This window comes from Echinops telfairi, unplaced genomic scaffold, assembly GCF_000313985.2.
Source record: "Echinops telfairi isolate 266 unplaced genomic scaffold, ASM31398v2 ScPeMD7_32;HRSCAF=126, whole genome shotgun sequence".
Lineage (NCBI taxonomy): Eukaryota > Metazoa > Chordata > Mammalia > Afrosoricida > Tenrecidae > Echinops > Echinops telfairi.
The window spans coordinates 1,515,164-1,535,981 of NW_022103929.1; the positions used below are offsets into that span (position 1 = coordinate 1,515,164).

General features: G+C 38.6%; 1 protein-coding gene across 5 annotated transcripts in view; it reads left to right on the forward strand.

Moving 5' to 3' along the window:
* The window catches only part of DENND1A (DENN domain containing 1A), a 624,449-nt gene that overhangs the window by 175,603 nt on the left and 428,028 nt on the right, over nucleotides 1-20,818 (forward strand). For all 5 annotated transcript variants that reach the window (XM_030885630.2, XM_045290194.1, XM_045290191.1 and 2 more), the window contains exon 3: nucleotides 8,607-8,650. In XM_030885630.2, the coding sequence (XP_030741490.1) occupies nucleotides 8,607-8,650 (44 nt within the window). The remainder of the gene's footprint in view (nucleotides 1-8,606; nucleotides 8,651-20,818) is intronic.

The window sequence follows — 20,818 nt, forward strand, 5'->3', positions numbered from 1 at the left end:
GCCAAGGGGCAGAAAGGGAGCACAGGTATATTAAACACAGTTTAAGATTGCTGATGACATGAAACTGTGAAATCTTTTATTATCTTCAGATGTTAGATAAAGCAAACATTAAGATGGGATGTATATTTTAAAGTAATGATTCTGTTTGTGCATGGAAGTAGAATTTTCATTTGAAGTACTTTGAAATGCATTTTAAAAAATTAGTGACCCTGCAGCGGGGCAAACAAAGAAGGGAACGTTACAGATCAGTAATGGGAGCAAAGCCAAGCCACAAAGCCCCTGTATTAGTCTAGGTATACTTTAGAGAAAGAAATCCACAGCAACTCATGTATAAGAGAGTTTTATGTAAAGAAAGTGTACATCACAAAAACATCCCAACCCAATGCTGCCCAAGCCCACAAGTCCAACATTAACCCATTAACCCAACACCAGTCCACAAAGTCCTCCACCTCACAAAACAGAGGCAATGATGCCGACTGCAGGAGGAAAGCTGAGTCAGTGAACAAATAAACATCTCAGCACTAGCAGGGGTCTCCACACTGCGGCTCCAGCACCCAGGGCTGCATCGGGATAGGTCCATGTGGCTTCTCCTTGGGGATGTCTTGTAGGAAGTCAATCTTGCAAGCTGAAGCAGGGAACTGCTAAGGCAGCTGCACCCTGGTGGGACCATCACAAAGCAAGAGACCAGAGCACCACAAAGGCAAGGCTCACCATCCATTTATCCCTCCGCCTTTCAATTAGCCCCACATGTGATTATCGGCCAGGTTGGCACAGTTAACTAACTCAGCCCCTAAAGAGTCCCCCAAAATAGACTTCAGGCTAGAAGGGGCAGTTCTCAGAATTCCCCAAGGACCAGTGGGGTGATAGTCATAAAGGTCAGCAGACAGCCTGGAGTTATGCATGTTTTTGTTGTTGTTGTGGTGGTGGTGGGGTTTTTTTCTTCTTACTTTTCTTTCAATCGTTTGTTTTGTATTTCTTGTGTCTGTGTCATTGTTGGGATGCCTACTTACATAAGACAGATATGGGAAGCAAACTCAAGGTGAAAGCAATAGGTTCAACCGTTGCGAGGGGAGTTTTGGGGGAGAAGGGGCTGGGGGAAGGGTGCGGTGGGCAAACAACGTGCCATGGACAGGGGAACAACTAGGGAATAAAAATCAATAACAAGGATGATATAGAGATCCTGGGGGTACTGGTGCAACAGCAGTCTAGCTGAGAGGAAGTACTATGAGGCAGAAGTAGGGTGAGCATGTTGGTGGGCAGGAGGAAGTTAAAAGGAAACAGAGGAATGATCTAGGAAGCAAAGCTATGGATAGAGCTATAAACATAGGTGTGTCCATATGTAGATACATTAATCCATAAAAATAGAGGTATTGGCCTATGTACATATATTTATATGGCAATACACTGAGTTAGTGGATGAACTTTGGGCCTCTGCTCATACCCTCCCTCAATACAAGAACACATTATTCTAACAAATTGGCAGTCTGAGATGCTCATTCTCCCAGCACAATCGCTGAAGACAAAATGGGTGCATAAGCAAATGTGCAGAAGGCAGATGGTGCCAGGCTATTAGAAGATATAGCATCTGGGGTCTTAAAGGCTCGAAGTGAAATAAGTGTACATCCAGCCAGGAAACAACAAGCCCACATGGAAGAAGCACACCAGCCTGTGCGATCAAGAGGTGTCATCTGGACCAGGTAACAGGCATCAGAAGACCCTTAACAATCAAACAAACAAAAATATATGGTTGAGAATGAGGGGGGTCAGAGCAGAGACCCAAAGCCCACCTGCAGACAATGGAACATCCCCCACAGAAGGGTCACAGGGAAGGGATAAATCAACCAGGGTGCAGTAAGCACCGATGAGATGCATATTCCTCTGGTTCCTTTGAGACTTCCTCACCCCTCACTATCATGATCCCAGTGTTGCCTCTCACTTAGGACTAGACCTGAGCATGTACACAGGTGTAGATAGATAAGAGATAAGAGCTAACAACATACACAACCTAGGAACAGGAATGGGAATAGCCATACCAGATGGGTAGGGAGAAGGTGGGGGGAGGTGGGGAGGAGGAAGGAGGAACTGATCATAATGATCGACACACAAATACACATACCCCTCCAGGGAAAAGAACAATGGAAACCACGGGGGAAGGGAGACTGTGGTTGGTGTGAAACTTGAAAATAATAATAATTTATAGTCTATCAAAGGGTCATGAGGATGGTGGGGGGAGGGAAGGGCAAAAAAGAGGAGCTGACACCAAGGTCTCAATAGAAAGTAACTGTCTAGAAAAGAATGATGGCAACATATGCACAAATACAATTGATGTGTGCATTGTAATTAGCATTGTAAGAGCCCTCAATAAAAGGATCAAAAGAGGGGAAAAAATAGTGAACTAGGTGCTTTTTTAATCTCAGGGAAAATCTTACATTTTGTAATCAGTATGTTCTTTCTGTTTTTAATTAATATTTAATTTTGGAAACTTTAAAAAGAAGATACTTTAAACCATTTTACTTGTCAGTGAAAAAGGAAAACATGTTGATGGCTTTGTTTTATTTTGCTATCTTTAGCACTTGACACATGTTTTTTTAAACAGGTAATTTTTAATCGATTTTAAGTATAAATTGGAGAAGTTTCTAGAATAATTGTATTTAGTTAAAAAGCAAATTAATGATTCAGATATTTCACATTATAAAATAAACAAAGCCGAATTTTTGTAGCTGCAGTAGGTTTAATAGGCAACATCTTTGAACTGTATTAATGTAGTGCGGTCTCGTTAGAAACCCTCTTGCCAAGAAGCTTTCGTTCTCCGTTGTACAAAATGATGAACTCCATACAGTTCATTAGAAAGTTTATTTCAAAGTTGGGAAGATTTGATCTAGCCCTCCAAATGAACAACTTCTCAGACTCTTTTCTGAGAGTCTACATTTTTAGTGGCTGAAATTTGGAAATGTCGCCTGAGAAGGAGCACTCTAGTGGGCTTTAAGCCCATTTGCGTCATTTTCCCCTCTTCTCATCTGGAAAATTAAATCTGGTTCCTGCTTGTATGAAGGAGTCCTGGTGGCAAGATGGTTACACACTCAATTGCTAATCAGAAGACGGGCAGTTTAGATTTACCCCCAGTTCTGTAGGAGAAAGTCCACGATGATCTACCCCCAGGAAGACTGCAGTCTAGAAACCCTTCTGGGACAGTTCTGTTCTTCTGTCATAAGGGGTCACTGTGAGTCAAAGTCAGCTCAACAGTACCGAACAGCCACAATACAGCTTGGATTAATATGAGGAGAAGAGCTCATTTAAAATGCTATGAAATCAAGCAATGAGATGAGCATATTTATAGCTAATTTTAAAGGCAGCTATTTAAAGGGCAGGCTTTTGTCATTGTCAGCTTTACATGTGTTTAATGCTTTGTCTCTTATTGGCCGAAATATATTGGAGATAATAATGGGGAAACTTTAGCAGGCATTACATGTTTTCGGTCATAATAGCAGGCATGTTAAAAATGAAAATAACGTTGATTCCTTTGTTAATGGCTACATTTGCAGTTTCTCCTAAATTTCCTAAAGAACTCCTGCTCTAGAAGATAGTAATATTTGGTTAATATACAGCTGTTAGCCTTTCATACAAAATAAAGGCTGTTTTTTTTTTCTTTTCCCCAGTAGTCAATTAAAAACGTTTCATGCTTTGACCTTTCAAATGGAGTCATTGGTGTGATACAGGAAAACAGGAAAATAATTTGGTCAGGGTGTGTGTGTATGTATGTTTGTGTGTATTTGCACGCACACTAGTGACTGGTCTATAAATGAGCCTTCATATACAACCCCAGTACTTTTTATGAATTGTTTTGCATTTCTATTGTAAAACCTTGTCTACCACGTTTTCTAGGAACTTTAAGCCTAAGGCAGAACTCAAGGTTTTGGGAGCCTATATAAAATAATTTATAGCACCTTTCCAGTAAGTCTTGCCCAAGCTCTTATTGTAATTAATTAAACATCCTGTGGCAATCTGGTTTATCTTAAAGATTTAAAAGAATGTTATAGTAGACTACTAGAAAACATTGAGATTGAAGAAAATTAGCTTTTCTTTAAAATCAAAATCAAGAAATAAAGCAGGTTTGCCCTTACTCTCAGTTTTACCTCCTGTGAAGACATAAGCCACGTAAGCATCACTATGTTCTGTGCATGTATGAGATCCATATGTTGGGGCCCCACACTCCATCAAGTAATGTTGCTTCTGTGTTAGTTTAAAAATGTCTCTTTGTGAAATATGTGTTCTAAACGTTGAACAGCTGATCGTACATGGTGTTTTGTGGAAGTAGCACACATGTGTCAGTTATGGGACAGCTTCTTGCATGGCCATGGGGTGGGGAGAAGTGGCCCACTGCAATAACATGACGTGAATCTTTGTTGAGGGCCAGGTACCTCTTTTTAGTCAATATGATTAGGAGATGTAGGGACTCCTGCAGACTTACTGGTACAGCATTTTACTTTATAGTTATTTATTTTTGCTATTATATTTTGAAAGGATAGCAAGACATTTTAAATAACAACATTATTTTGGGGAAAATATTTTCCTGGCACATGACGGCATTGTTTGTAGGCATCTATTACTTATATTAGCAGGAGTTACTGAGAGGGAAGGATAAGGAGAGAAGACTGTGCTATATGTCACTGTATTATTATTCTCTTAATTTTCTATCAGGGGTGACAATTCCAAGGAAAAGAAACTTGACATCTACCATGAACTCTCTTGACTGCCAAGCAGCTAGCTAACCTCGATGAACTGTTTATGCTGCTCTCTTTTCCGGTCCTCTTCTCATCTGTAGTTTTGTGTTGAAAGGTAGTTGCTTGGTGACACTCCATTTGGTGGTAAGGGTATGCACGTGAGAAGGTGTTTTGGAGCATTAGCAATTACAACATTGGATGGTGGATAAAGAAATAGATACATAAATATTAGACCGATGCACAGCTTTCCAGTGTATGTTATTTTCCACATAAAGATATAGAGCATTTCGTAAAATGTTCCCAGACCATTTAAAACTGAAAGAAATGCAGCTGACGCAATGAAATACATAGAGTACTTGTAAAAACACACAGACACGCAAGCGAATTGCTGCCAGACAGAAAATTTAAAGGCGGTTTGCTTAACTGCAGGGTGCTAGGTTTTGTACATGTGCCATGCTGAAACTGTTAGTAAGGTGGGTGTTATGTTGCTTGAGAAAAGCAGATTGTATTTGGACCTTTTTAGCTTAGATGTTTCTAATGTCGATATTTTGGTGACGTTATGACATTATGATCGACTCACTGTGAAAAAAGATTTTTACCTATTGGGTAAAATAGACATTTTAGGAACATTCAGAGAAATTGTTGGTTTTGGTATGTATGTTTGTGATGTTTTATGAAATGGCTTTCATAGTTTTATTAACTATCAGATTAGATCTTTGAGCTAATTAGATAAGTTGAGCTTTGGTTTTAAAAGGCATTTTTAATTTTAATTTTATTTTTTTTAAAGGCATTTTTTTAAAGCATTGCTTCAGAGGGTATTAAGGACCCATAAAGTTTGCTTTTTTATACCCTTCATGGGCTGAAAAAGGAAATAAAAAGTTGTAAGTTTGAATTATAGTAAATAATAATGCATATATTATCTTAGAACATGTATCTATTAAAATTAGGGATCTCACTCTAGAGATAGTTTTAGGAAAATTCAAGGAATTTAATGAGTAATTATTAGGTTGCTATCATTAAGACAAGGTGCTGCCATAGTGGTTTATACCTTGGGCTACTCACCGCAAGATCACAAGTTCAAACCCACCAGCCCCTCTCAGGGAGCAAGATGAGGCTATGTGTCACTGTAAAGATTCACAAACTCAGAAACCCAAAGGGACAGATTTACTCTGCCTTGTAGAGTTGCTGTGAGTTGAAATCAATTCAATGGCAGTGGGTTATCATCAAGAAAATATTTATGGTGACCATGATGTGAATGGCATCTATGTTGGCATCCTTTCTGTTGCCATTTTGCTTTCATTGTGTTACAGTTGGTTGATTTTTCTTTTCATCGATGTTTCATTCTCTTTTTAAAATTCTACTATGTCATAAGGAGTCCTGGTAGCACCAATGGTGAAGTGTTAGGCTGTTAAGTATTAGGCTTGACAGTTGGAAACCATGGGACAAAGACCTGGTGATCCACATCTGTAAAGTTGAGATTGATTTGACAATACTTAATAACATCATGCTGTATATATGAATAAAACATTTAAAGTTAGGTTTCTTAATATAGCTGGGCAAAGACTTACTGACATTTAAAAACCTGTTTCTCCCCTTACAAACAAGAAATTTATTTTTTCAAATTAGAGCATACTACAAATTTTGATTTCTGATATTTGTTGCTTCATAAAAATAGAAAAATAAATTCCTTGGTTCTGTTGCTGTCAGTGTTTCTGTGGTTCCCAAGAAGCCCAAACTACTGTTAAAAAGAAGATATGATATTATAAATTTGTATGTGAGTCATTTCTCTATGAAGTTTTCTGGTTTAAGAGTCAATGTTAACCACATGACTATTTGAAGAAAAAAATTAGCCTTCGGTTATTTTGTGACTCTTACTGTGTTTTTCAGTTGCTAATAGGTATATTTTCTTGGTCTCTGGACCAAATTTCAAGTAATTTATGAATGTTTAAGGAATTATAACCACTGTCTTCTTTTTAGATCTTCCCTTCACCCCCTTACCATGCTTTCAAACATTTTTGGCACCAAATTGTCCCTTTGCACCCTGCACTCTTCTCTGTAGATGCAGTGGTTTTCTTGAAGCCCTGTTGGTGCCCTCTGGTCGCCTATCTCAGGAGGCCCAAGTCCTTATGTGTTTTCAGCCCTGCAGGCCAGACATGAGCCATAGCTTCTGTACCAGGCCCCCCAGGACAGCCCTGCCCAGTCCAGGAGACATTGTCCCAGAATTCTGCTAGTCATGGTCTTAGCAAGTCATCAGTGTCCTGTCTTGGTGGTTGAAGATGAGGGTAAAGAAAAAACTGATTACATGTTTTAAAGCCAGTTGGAAGACACTCCAAGAGCCACACAGGTAGTTTCAATAAATTTTAAAATACACCCCTTTTTGGGGAAACCTTTTTTTGATGCAGCTTTTGTGATTCTTGGCTTTTAAAAGATAACACCCACTGGCTTTAGCCCCACTGGTACTTTTAGTGTTTCAACTTGGTGTGCGGCATAGCCTTGGGTTTGTCCCGGTTTGATTTTTTCACTGAAGCAAGTTAATGATTTTTTTTGTTTGTTTGTTTCATGGCTTGAAAGGCTTTAACTTAACATGGATTCACTTTCCCAGAGATGTAAATTCTTATTCTAGTGTCTTTTAAAAGATAAATAAGAAAAATGAGTTGCATTTACAGTGATGACCATTAAGAAGTTGCCTCAAATACTACATTTCCATAAGCCTTTTGCACTGAAACATGACTTCCCAAATAGATACTGTTCTGATCACTTCCCTAAATAGGCCTCAGAGGACTCAATCTTTCTCTCATTGGAAAAGATTGCAATAAAAAAAATCAATAGCAAATAGTGCTAATAGCTTTCAGTTAGTACATTTTGGTATTGATTTACAGATGATAAAATTGGCTTATTTTAGAATTATAATTTAAGAATTCTGTTTTAAAAAGTGGCATGAAAGGTGTTTTCATCTATATATTTTTAACGCCACTTTAACACCCCCCTACCCCCCACTGCTCTCCTTGAGAAAGACAAGGCTACCTGCCCCTGTAGAGGTTCACAGCCCTGCAAAAGCCTGCAGTGCAGTGGTTCTCAGCCTTCCTCAGGCTGCGGCCCTTTCATACAGTTCCTCATGTGGTGCTGACCCCCAACCGGAACATTATTTTCGTTGCTACTTCATAATTGTAATTTTGCTACTGTTATGAATCGAGGAACCCCTGTGAAAGTGTTGTTCGACCCCCAAAGGGGTCACGACCCACAGGTTGAGGACTGCTGAATAGGGTCGCTGTGTATCAGAATTGACCCAGTGACTGTGGGTTTTGGATTTTTGACAAGCTAAAAATGGTACTGCTTGATCCTTATTTGAAGAAAACTTCACCTGGGTGTAACTGTCATTTCAAAAGAATCCTTAAGCATTTGGGGAGGAAATGTTTTAGTTTTTTAAAGCTGAGAGTTTTGTATTTGTTCCTTCAGAGAACTCTTCTCACCACTTCACTCTCCTCCCCCTAACCTGAAACTGGTGATAAAGAAGGTTTACAAAGCCCACATCTGTAGCAATATAAAGGAGGCTTCTGATTAAAGAAGAAAAGTCAAAGCAGTTTTAAGACTCATTTTCAAAAATATTGAGGGCAATTTGCAGCTGGCAAGATTTTTGCATTAAGTAATAGTCTAAAGTTAACAGTAGCATCAGGTCTTTAAATGTTTTCTATTTCATATTTCTGGAGGAGGGTCATGGGAGTGCCTTGCTGAGCCCTCCCTGTGCTCATCAACATAGCAGCCTCAGCTGCCCCCCTTGGATCCCCTGCCAGGGCTGCTATCATCTTCTGATCAAATATTAATGTGTGATCCTCTGCTTGCTCACTAATCCAAAGCCAATTAATATTATCTGTCAATTATTTACAGATCCTGAGGTGCAGAGGCAATTCCCGGAGGACTACAGTGACCAGGTTCGGAATGCGTAATTAATTTTTTACATGACAAAATTTATTTTAGAGTTGTTCAACATATTATTACTGTTCTTTTTTACTGAAAGAGATAAATGAATTTTTAGAAGGAAAGGGAAGCAGTAATTAGGGAGCAAAGACAAAAAGTAAAGCATATTGAAGTAGGGTTGAAAATCTCTGGTGCTGGATTCAGGGGGAAAAATGCCCAGAAAGTAAGGAAGAAAATTGACCACAAATCTTACTTTCCACTTCAAGGTATGCTATAGCCTGCAATTGGTTAGGAATTCCTCTTTGGAATGCTTGGGGTTTTTTTGTTTTGTTTTGTTTTAAATGCTATTTAAGTAAGCAAAACAATAGTAACAAAAAAAGAGGGAGATTTGTAACATTTCTTGGAATTTGAAATAAATTTTGAAACTATGTTGTTGTTGTACTACCAGGTACATGTGCAGAAATGGCTTGTAGGGTGAAAATGGTTCTGATGACAGTAGTGAAAATTAAGAGGTTGGCCCATTGGCTCTTCCATTGTGGATTTCTTGCTTTCTGCAAGCAGAGAATGGAGTTGGAAGACATGATTTTGCTTGCCAAACAGTGCTGATGTTACTCTGTATAGTTAGATTTAGGGTGTACATTTGGGATTCCATTCTCTGTCTTGAGAAATATTTGCGATGTTTTATAGCTTTTGGAGCAACTGACATTTTTAACTCAAATACGCACTTTGGTAAACTTTAAAAAGCAGTTTTGAAATAAAAATATCTGTAATTAGACTGACTAAAATAACTATATATAACATTCCTGTATGTGGGATATTGTACACAGTCAGAATCTGTTTCCGAAGTACATCTGTTTACTTTTGTCTATTTAAAAAGTCATTGATCTAGAGAAATACAATGTGATGGCAGTAACAGCTCTGCGATGTGACCCATTGTATAGAAAGCAAAGTATCTGATACACCTCCTGGATAAAAGGGGCCGTGATGTGACCAGGAATGTAGCTGGCCAATCAGTCTAATGAGATGCTTTGTTAGAAGATTTTATTGTACAAGAACCCAAGAGGACTGGTGTGACTTGTGTTGTTTTTGATCTCAGGACATTTTTAAAGGGTTTTAAAAAGCACTAAGTTCTTCCCACTCCACCCCTTGCTTTAACGTCTACCAGGAAAGTTTTTATGTGGTCTACACTGCTGTGGAATTGAGCCTTTTAGATTTAAACTACAAAATCCAAGAGTTATAAGGCCTTTTATTAATGATTCTTTTTCCCCTTTAAACAATGGCTGAAGGGTGGAAAAATCTTAGAATGAACTTGAGGCCATAGCTCTTCATTCTAAAATCATGTGTCCAGTAAATACTCTTTGTGGTCCCCTGATCTAAACTACCCAGTGAGAGAAAATTTTATAGGAGAAAACTTTAAAATGCTATAGTTAACATCTGGATCTATTGCTTCAACAGATTTTCATATTACATTTGAAAAATTTTAAGGTAACATGATTTTACTTTAGTATAACTTGAAAATTATATGGATAATATGCTCATTACACACACAAAATTGGAACATAAAGTAAAGCAAAAGAAAAAAGAAAGATAATTAAGTCACCTATAGTTTTGCCCCTCAGATAACCACTGTGATGAAGGAGTTTATCTTTCTATGTTGATTTCTCTAAGTGCACATATATGTGGGAGTATGTGGATGTAAACATGTATGTATACATGCACCTTACTTACATTCATGTATGTATGCTGTTACTGCATGAGGCCCTATTTAGTGACTTGATATTGTAAAGTTATGAACTTTATTCTCTTAGTCATCTCATATATTGAGGTTAGAATTAAAATTACAATAGGAACCTGAGGGGAAAAAAAGGAAAGGATAGTTGTAGTTATTTTAAGAATCCCTGGTAGATGAGGGGTTGACGTTTTCGGCTGCTGTTCGAACGTAGCAGTCACTCGTCACTAGAAAGATGTGGCTGTTTGCTTTTGTAAAGATTTATAGCCTTGGGAAGCCTATGGGGTAGTTCTTTCTACTTAGATTCTGATCTCAAAAAACTTTTAAGTAGGCTTTAAAAAAGGGATCTCTATGCGTTGGAATCAACTTGATGGCAGTGGACACTGGTAGTTATTTTCTAGGTGTTCATAGGGTAGTGGTATTTTGTTTCTTTTTTGAGATGAGTGATACAGATTTGAAATTTGGAAAGGGATATTCACAAAGTAGATGTAAATTTAAGAGGGCATGTGTCTGTTGCCTTCAGCATCTCCTTCAACTTGACACACATGGCTTGACTTGTTCACCTGCTTATCACTCAAGAAATGATGAATAAAAGATCTACTTTGTTTTAGAAGTTACCTCTACATTTCCAGAAAGGAGAGTTGTGATGAGACTGGTCGAGGAAATGAGACCGACACATTTCTTATTTACCCGTTGGGTTCTAATCTTACATGTTTTTTCTTCTGGGAGCTTGTTGAATGAAGCCAAATTATATTTCTCTTGGGTGTGTGTACTATTATAAAAGCATTGTTAGGAATAGTCTGACTACATAGAAACCTTCCATGCTGAATATGTACTTAATCTAGAAAACATTCTTAGTATTAAAACATTTATGATGTAATCCATAAGGAATATTTGAGACAATTCACAATAGAGTATAGAGTACTTATTACCACACACACACATACACATGCACAATTCCCCTTCAGTTTTTCCTCCTCATTCGCCTAAACTACCAGTGCTTGTTTTTACATACAGTGTATTTCCCATGTACCAGCACACTTGATCAGAGACGCTTGCCGCTGCTAGATGTTTTATTCTGTGTGTTCTTTGTACCTTACAGTAAAAGAATCTGTCACAAATTATTGTGGCTCACTGCTTTAGAAACTGAGAAAAAAGGGAGGTTAGATTGACATCTGTGACTGAATAATGATGACCAGCCTTTTGGCTCTCCTTGAGCCACAAAGCTAGCACTGCCTTTAGAGTGGAAAAAGAAGTAAGAAGAAAGGGGAGGGATAAAAGAGAGTTACAAATCTGTGGTCCCGGCGATGTGTTACTGTTGGGCCAGTTGTCTGCGTGGTATGATAATCCATTTTGATCTTCTCTGTCTTAATTGTCTGCTAAAGACAAATGGGCAGTAAAAGTTCATCAGTTTCATCTTTTTTTTGCCTCTCGTTTAGAAGCAGAATAAATGATCCATCACTACAGAAGAAGCCTTCTTTCTGACACGGAAGTAATGCAGACCCAACACGTTTTATTAAAGTGTTTTCCCCTCATTATTTCAGTCCTCTCAGCTCTGATAGATCTTCCTGTTTCATAAAAAATGTAATCTGAAATGTAAATAAGGGTCTTGATACAGAAGGAAGCAGTAATGAGCAGCCTGCACCACATTTTAGGACTCTTGATTGTAATTACTGACAAAGTGAATTCTCTGCGCCCCGTTTTTCCCTCCTCCTCAAGTTGTCTGTGACACCCTCAGACCACAATGACATCTATGGCTTAAAACCATTAACTTGCTGTAGCACTCAATATTTCATTTAAAATCTAGTGAGCCTGCTATCTTTAAAACTGAAATACAGGCTTTGTTAATTCTTGAAAGAAAGGTAAAGCCTATATTTTTAAAGAGACAAACTTTCAAAATAAAAAAGGACAAAAAGTGAGTTCTTTTTGGAGTTCAGATTATTTATTCATTGCTCTTGTGTAATGCTTAGCTAGTTAAAATACTAAAACGTCAACATTGGTAGATCCTGGCTCAACAAGGATCCTGTATTAAAAAGAATTGCAACTAACTTATGAGTTTACTTAAATTGTATCTCATCAGTTTAATATCAAATAGTCAAAACATTTTTCTTAGGCTTGAAATGACCAAATTACAAATGTAATTTTGGAGTTATTCTGGGGTTTGGGAGCTTAAACCTGATTTTTTTCTGTCTCTTACTGTAAGTTTGACTAATGTGGCTTTTAATAAAAGCCTGTTTAAGAGAACATTTTTGTTAAAGAAGAACAGAACAACAATTATGCATTTCTTTTATTTCTCGAAATTGTTGCTCTAAGATAACAGCAGGTCAATTTGGATAAGACTACCAAACATGAAAACCTGACTGAAAATAGCCCTGTAGTTATTAAGTAGATATATAACAATTCTATGTCTACTATATTCATTCATAACTATAGAGATAGTTGGTGATACTGCACCCATTGTGATTAGTGATGGTTTAATGAATACTAATTGAATTAAGAGAGAAAATCATGGTTAAATTAACATTTTAGTAAATTATGATCACCACTCATCAAAATTTCATCCTTGGCTTCAAAACATTATAGATTTTTCAGATGAAAAAAAAAGAGGCTTTAGTAATTATAATGTGCAGTATGGGATAATTTGGAATAAGGATATAGTAACCTATCAGAGATTTCCATAAATAACCTTATAATGGGTCAAATATAATAGGTATCACACATGCTGTTTTGAAATACATTAGTTATATGATTACAACTTGTAATAAAACATGTAGAATTAATAATTATTATTAAAACTGTACTTTTTATAGCCTGTTTGTGCTAAGATTGGTGATTAGAGTTGAGTATCCTATAAGTTGCTTCTCCATATTTTGATGAACTTAATTGACTTATCCGAGCACTTTTTACAGAGGGAATGGGGCGCACTGAGCCACCCTTGCATATGTAGATCACTGCTGGGAGTTGCAGGTAAATTCTTCTTTCCACTGGCACTGGAACAGAGATTATAATGAAGCCAACAATCTTTATGCATTTATAGAAACTATAAACATTTTATGGAAATCTTTATATAGAAACTACCAGCCTTTCTTGTACAAGCTGTAAGCAGTGTAGAAACATGGCACATTAGGAGAAAAACAAAAGGTGCCCTTTCTTTTATGGTTTTATATGGCCTATGTGATTTCACATTTTCACTGTAGGCATTTAAGCCAATTATAAAAACATACATCATCTATATACTAAAAAGGAGCAAGAATATGTTGCATAACTTAAGCTAATTGTGATGGAAATTGGCATTTTTTAGTTGCATGTAATTGCTTAAATATGGAGTTTTCATCTGTTCATATTTTAGGTATTGAGGTAGTTAGTTTATTGTGCCAATCTGGCCGATAAACACATGTGGGGTTAATTGAAGGGCGGAGGGATAAATGGCTCAATGAGCCTCAGTACCTTGGGAGATGGGTACTGGAGAAACAAATCATACGATGGAGAGTAGATGTTTGACCTCTCCCTCATGGTAGTTTTTCTTTGTCTAGCAAGAGGTCAGATAAAGCCATACTTTACTCGGTTGTTTTCTGGGAAAACTATGGGAAGTAGGAAAAAAGAAAGTTTGTAAGCCCACTTGCTTTCAGCCATTAAAATTTGATCTTTAGATGGCTTTAGGCCATGCCTGCAAAGAAAGCTTTGAAAATATATGTCACATCCAGTGCTTTGGAGTACCCAGGAACCAGTAGTCTTTGTCGGCAGCTGGAAAAAATCTAGAACCATGAAGAAAACTCCTCTCTGGGACTGAATGTTAAATGGAGCCTGTGAGCAGACTGAAATGCTTGCTAGGTGACCACCTGGGTCTACGTGTTGAGTGGAAGTGGGAGAAATGCAGCAATAAAGAGACAGGTTGAGTTCGGCCACTAACACCTGTGGACTTGGTTTACAGGAAAAAAAGGAGAAGATGAGAGCGGGTTGACTGGTCTAAAGTTCCTGACCTAGCCCGAGGGGGCTAGGCTTGTTGAGTATTGGTGAGAGTACGTGGTCTAAAGGCAAGGCGACCAATGGGTACCCTGTGGAGGCTGAGTGAGGCAGCCCACATCGAGTTGACCAGAACCCAACCAGATGGAGATTTTTGAGCCTGTGAACTGGTGCTTATTATTGCTGACTTTATGGATGGTTTGTCCGGATTTGACTTTGCTTATGGAAGCAGACTTCACAAGGTTCCAATTGTAATGAATACTCTTCATGTCAAAAAATTATTGTCTTCTCAGAGAACTGGGTTGATGTAAATGGGCAGTATATAAATTGGATACTCAGGTTCACAGATGTACCAACCAGTAGAGTGCCCACCCAGATGACAGTTGTGCCTGCACCACCTTCATGCTCTTTGTTACCCCCCAGAGACAGCACAGAAGTACCATAAAAGAAGAGTAAAGAAAATAGAAGATATATGGGAACAGTTAATCCAGAGGATGAATTGACCACAGCGAACCTCAGCCTCCACAACTCTGAGACCAGAAGAAGTAGATGGATCACAAAAGGTTCCTGAGTTGAGTGGGAGAAGAAAGTGGAACAAAACCCGAAATCATAATATAGATCAGGCTTACTGGTCTGATGGAGACTTGGAATCTGCAGATTATGGCCTTTAGCGACTCTTCACTCTTGGACCCATACTCACTCCTCTGACTCAGCTTTCAGCCCAACAATATACAGGCTTTGAGGGGAAGAATAACATACACTCCCTAGAACAATCAACTGTACAAAATCAAAGGGACAACATTTGCGTGTGGATAAAAACTATTAAAAGCAAGATGGAACAGGAAAGAAGGATGAATAATATAAAAACTCGGAGGGTGGGCGTGAGAAGAAAGCTGGTATGTCGGGGGACTGCAATCAATGTATGAATTGTTGAATGGAAACCTATTTACTCTAAAGTTTTAAATGATAAAAAGTTACAAAAAAAAAAATAAATTGGATACTCAAAATTGGGGGGATAAAGGCATGAAGTGGTTGGCTTATAAACTTTCATAGGTGGAGGAACATTCACAGGATTATAGTATTAAGGTGTAGGTGTTACTTAAGGTGTAGGTGCTACTTTGCAATTGTGAATCGAAAGAATTATGTACAGGTGCCAGGTTGGCAAGGGCTGGATTGAGGTAGTTAGTTTATTGTGCCAACCTGGCCGATAAATACAGGTGGGGTTAATTGAATGCTGGAGGGCTAAATGGCTCGGTGAGCCTCACATTTCGAGTTCTCGGGTCTCTTGGTCAGACCAGTGTGCAGTTGCTTTAGCAAGTTCCCTGCTTTGGCCGGCAAGGCTCACTTCCTGCAAGACATTCTTGAGGAGAAGCAGCATGGACCTACCCCGAGGCAGCCCTGGGTGCTGGAGCAGCCGTGTGGAGACCCCTGCCAGCACTGAGATGCTTACACATTCACTGACTCAGCTTTCCTCCTGCAGTCGGCATCATTGTGACTGTTTTGTGAGATGGAGGAGGACTTTGTGGATTGGTGTTGGACATATGGGTTAATGGGTTAATGTTGGACGTGTGGGTTTGGGCAGCACTGGGTTAGGATGTTTTCTTGATGCACACTTAACCTTTAAATAAAACTCTCTCTTACACACAAGTTTCTGTGGATTTGTTTCTTTAAAGTACCCAGAATAACACAGGTATAGTCTAAAGGAAACATTTTTTAAGTGCACAGCTTTTCACAATACAACCTATGTAGGTTGATTGAAAGATAATAATCTTTAACTAAGACATGCTGCTTGTATGTTGATGGTTCTCATTGTTTTGATGAGCTCATGTGTGTGGAAGCTTACATATTATTTCCTTCCAAATCAAACTAAACCAGGGACTAAATTTTTCTATTATAAAGCTTGTTCATATCTCAGTTTATTGAAAGAATACTAGTTAGTAAGAAAATTACAGATGTAGTGCACAGTTCCTAAAACTTTCGTTACTATTCAAGGAAGCCCTGTTGTACCAACATTGTACGATATTATACACATGCATATTGACACAAAGCATAAAAAAAATGATTACATTTGACTTCCTCATTATTATTGTGGAGAAACATAAGCAGCCGTATGCCCGGTCTACGCAAAATGTGGCAGTGGTTCACAAGGGTGCTTAAGCCATAGACACCCTCGACCCCCACACCCCCAACTTAGAATTGAGACTTGAGCTATGGCCCTCTGGGCCTTGCATTCACCAAGCACATGAATAATGGAATTTGACTTCCCCTATTCCTCCTCCAAAGTGGATGCTGTCATGCTTCCAACCTACTCATACAGTCTGTTCAATTAGGCCTACTTTCAGTGGTTGAGGTCAAGTTTAATCCTGGGAACTTTTTATGAAACAGCATAGCAGGGAACAGAAGTTGTCAAATTTTAATCTCACCCAAAGGGATTTACTTATATAAGGGTCAAATGGATCACATTTTTAAATGGTTCTACAATCTGCTTTCAAAAGGGCTAAGTTAGAGTTACAAGTGACCATACATTCTGATTTTTTTCCCTGGCATTCATTTTTGGTGGCAGACTAGGTTTGATTTTGTGCAGAAGTGTCTGCAGACTGAGGCAAGCATCATCCCAGGTAACGAGGGAGTGAGAAGCACAAGTGTAAATCAGAAAATATTGCTAGAAACTCATGGAAAAAAATTTTAAACAAAAATAGCAAAATGTGAAGTTATTGTTTCTCTATATATCCTCCATCTAAGTCTATACACTTTCGAACGTGGCATTTCTATTTCTTTAACCCATCCCCAAATAACACTGCCCACTTTCATTTATACTTTGTCAAAATAGCAGTTTTGCCATCCTCGATTGTGTTTTCAACACTCCCCCTTCCCCCCACCGAATGTTCTTTGAGTTTGAGGAACAAAAATAAGTGTGATGGGGCAAGAATAGGCCGTAGGGTGGATGGGTTATGATTTCCTTATGAAATTCTTATGGGACAGCCCTTGCTATCCTTGATGAGGAAGTGCATTGCTGTGATAAAAACAAATATTCCTAGGTGCAACTTTCCTGGCTTTTTCTCACCAAAAACAGCTCTCAATTTTCCTAAAACTTCTTCTGAATAAATTCTCATGATCATCCTGTGTCCTTTGAGAAAGTCTATGAAGATTATCTCTGTGGGATCCTCGCACGAAAAGAGTTGGCATCACCTTCTGCTCTGAACTCTCTGCATTGAGCTTGCCTCTCCCAGCACATTCCCATGGAAACCACTGCTTTGATTGATTGGTGTCCTAGCAAGACCAAGACTAGTGTATTACTGAGAGAACTTGTCTGCAACCATTTAGTGATCTCAGAGACATGTTTGAACACGTTTTGTCTGGAATAACCCCATGCATGTAGACACTGGAACCCTGCCAGCAACACTTTTTGACTAACCCTTTTTGATTCCATCTCTCCTCTGAAAAGAATGTCTGGTTCAGTATGCTCCAAAGTAGCAAGGGTGTTATGAATGGTTGTAGAGCAATACATGACCAGAACCCCTAAAATTGGGTCTGTCTCCCAAACCTGGAGATTCTGTGTAGTGATAACCCAATATAATCACATGCTTGCAATTTCTTATTCTTTGTGCCATAAAACTTAGCAAAATTAGCAAGGACGGGGCAGAGAGGCCCACGTGCAATGTCTTGGAGCTATCCTTAAAAGAAAAAAATGTCCTGTTTAACAAGTCCGCTTCCATCTTTCTGAGTAACCTGGCATTCCGGGATTACAGATGGAGGCATGACTTTATTCTCATCTACAGATAAAATCTCTCAGTTTTTTAGACCCTGAAACATTGAAGGTGATTTTTGGGTAATAACAACCATCCCCCCACTGAGGCAGCTTTCTTCAGTGGAGCTTCAGTATCTGAGATCGCCTCCAACCCACTATTTTGATGGATTGCCTTACAGATTAGTTATAAAGAATTTCTTTGATAGTATGCAGATATATAAATGTATACCAGATTAAACATATGCTTCTTTGCCTGTGTTTTAAAGTGTCTGTTGTTGACAATTCATTGGCTTAAATGTTTTTTAAGTGTAGGCTCATGGATGAGTAAAAAGTAATCGTAAATAATCTATCACCTATTGTTTCTAATGTTCCTCAGTAGTGTTGCAGGTCAAATTTGTTACTTTGTACAAATGTTAAGTTTCAGCTTGTAAAGTGTTTGGTGAAGAAAATCTGCTTTGTATGCAAAGGTTCTATTTTGCAGTAGCCATATCTAGATTCCACCCCTTCCCTGGCCCATTTCTGAAAAGGAGAGATTTTTAGAATTGGATGGGAATGAAGTCGCTTCTTAATGAAAATATATTTTGAAACTCTAAATCCCATATATACTCGAGTATAAGCTGACCTGAATATCAGCCGAGGCACCTAATTTTATCACAAAAACTGCATTAAAAATGTGCTGAAAAACTCAGCTTATACTGAACTTATAACTATATATGATAGTTAGCCAAACTCAATCGAAACCTTGAGACATTGTCTGATTTAAGGCTCCTTTAAGTGGAAGATTCCACCCCAGTTTGGTCCCTCCACAGCTGTGATGGCCATACCGAAGGAGCACAGTAAAAAGACAAATTCTTTTGAGCCGTTCTTTCTACGCAGGTGTGTTGTGCCCACTGCCTACTTGAATGTGACTTGAGGATATGGTAATTGTACAACGCTTATTTACACAGTAGCCTTAGAAGATTCTCCTCATTTTATTTTGGTTCTTCCCCACAAAAACCCCCCTCGTAAATTTTAGGCAGTTTTGAATACTATTGGAAGGTCTCAGATTCAGTGAGTGCCCAGTGGTGTCACCTAAGTGGGCTATCTATGTCTACTCTCGAGAGCTCGCCATTAGTTTTTAGCCTCATGTAACGGAGTCCTTGTTGCTCATTGGATGCACCTACGAGTCTGCAGCCACCAAGTCCTGTTAGTTATTCCACTTAATCCACTCTTTAGTCTGCCCTATTCTACTATTTCCCTCTGATTCACACTCTCAACTTCTCTCCTGTGAACTCTTTTTAATGGCCTACAGCTTAATGGCCCTACACTCACTATCCTCCATAGGATGGCCAGAGGGATCCTTTTCAAACCTAAATTAAACCCCAGTGCTAAAGCTCTTGATGATTCCCTGATGCCTTCAAAATCAAAATTTGTAATTTGAACTTAAAGACCATCACAGTCTCACCTTGACCTACTTCCAGCCTTGTCTCTTATCACTTCCTCTTACAACTAAGACACAGAACACCTCACCATTTCCCAGCCTCCTCTCTATTTTAACCCAAGCTGTTTTATGGCTGCTGTGCTTTTTTTTGCCCCCTAGGACACATCTGTTCATTCTTAAAGCTTGGATCACTTCCTGTGTGAAATTTGCTGGGACCAAATGAATTACTCTATCAGTAGTGTTTGGAGAGCACTTGGAACATTTACTTGTGTTTTGTATTGTTTGAGTATCTATTTTGCCCATTTGTGAGCATTTCAAGGATAGAGATGGCTATGTAGCCAGTGATAGAAGCCCCTCTCAGCATCAAGGACAAACTTTGGAGCAAGTGAGTAATTGTAAATGGGTGATGTGATACTACGCAGCCATAATTGCAAGGAGTTAAGCTTCCAGAAAGTAGAGCACAGAGGAATGATAGTAATGATTAAGAGTGTGGACTTGTGGGGCAGAGAAGATGAATTTGCCATTTACTGGCATTTACTTCTTTGGATTTTATTTCCTTGTAAATAAACCAAAGGTAATAATAGTAAAGCACTCATCGGATTGTTGTGAGGGCTCATTGATTGGAAATATGTAAGATGCTTAGAGGAGCCCTAGTGGCACAATGGTAAGCACTCAGCTGGTTTGAACCCACAAGCCCCGCCATGGGAGAAAGGTGGTAATTTGCATCCATAAAGATTTACAGCCTTGGAAAGCCTGTGGGTCAGTTCTACCCAATCTTGTAGGCTCATGTGAGTAGGAGTCAACTCACTGGCAATTTTGATTTGGAAAGTGCTTAGAATAACACATGGCACCTAATTACTAATAATTACGTAACAATAATTTTTAGAAGTGGGTTTGAGGTAAAAGGGTAAATGGATTTTGGTGTATCTATCTTTTCAGGTATTGAGATTATGGATGATAATGTTTGAATTTCAGACTGATCCCAGAAGGATTTATGGAAAGTCTTCCCTTTCTAAGCTTACAATGTTCCAGGGGAAATTTTAGATAAGTCAGAAACGAGTGAGTGAGTGAGTGAGTGAGTGAGTGAGTGAGTGAGAGAATTCTGTTAAGTATAGAAGAGATAAACTGTAATGTGTTCCAGAAGTAGTTCTGAATATTTTTGTTTTAAAATGTGCTGAAAATATCTAAACTCTTTAAATGGCAACGAAGGCATTCCGAATACAAACATGCACATATGTAAAATATTTATATATAATGATAGGGAAGTAGATCTATGTACATATACAGTGAACCCTCGTTTATTGCGGTTAATCGGTTCTAGA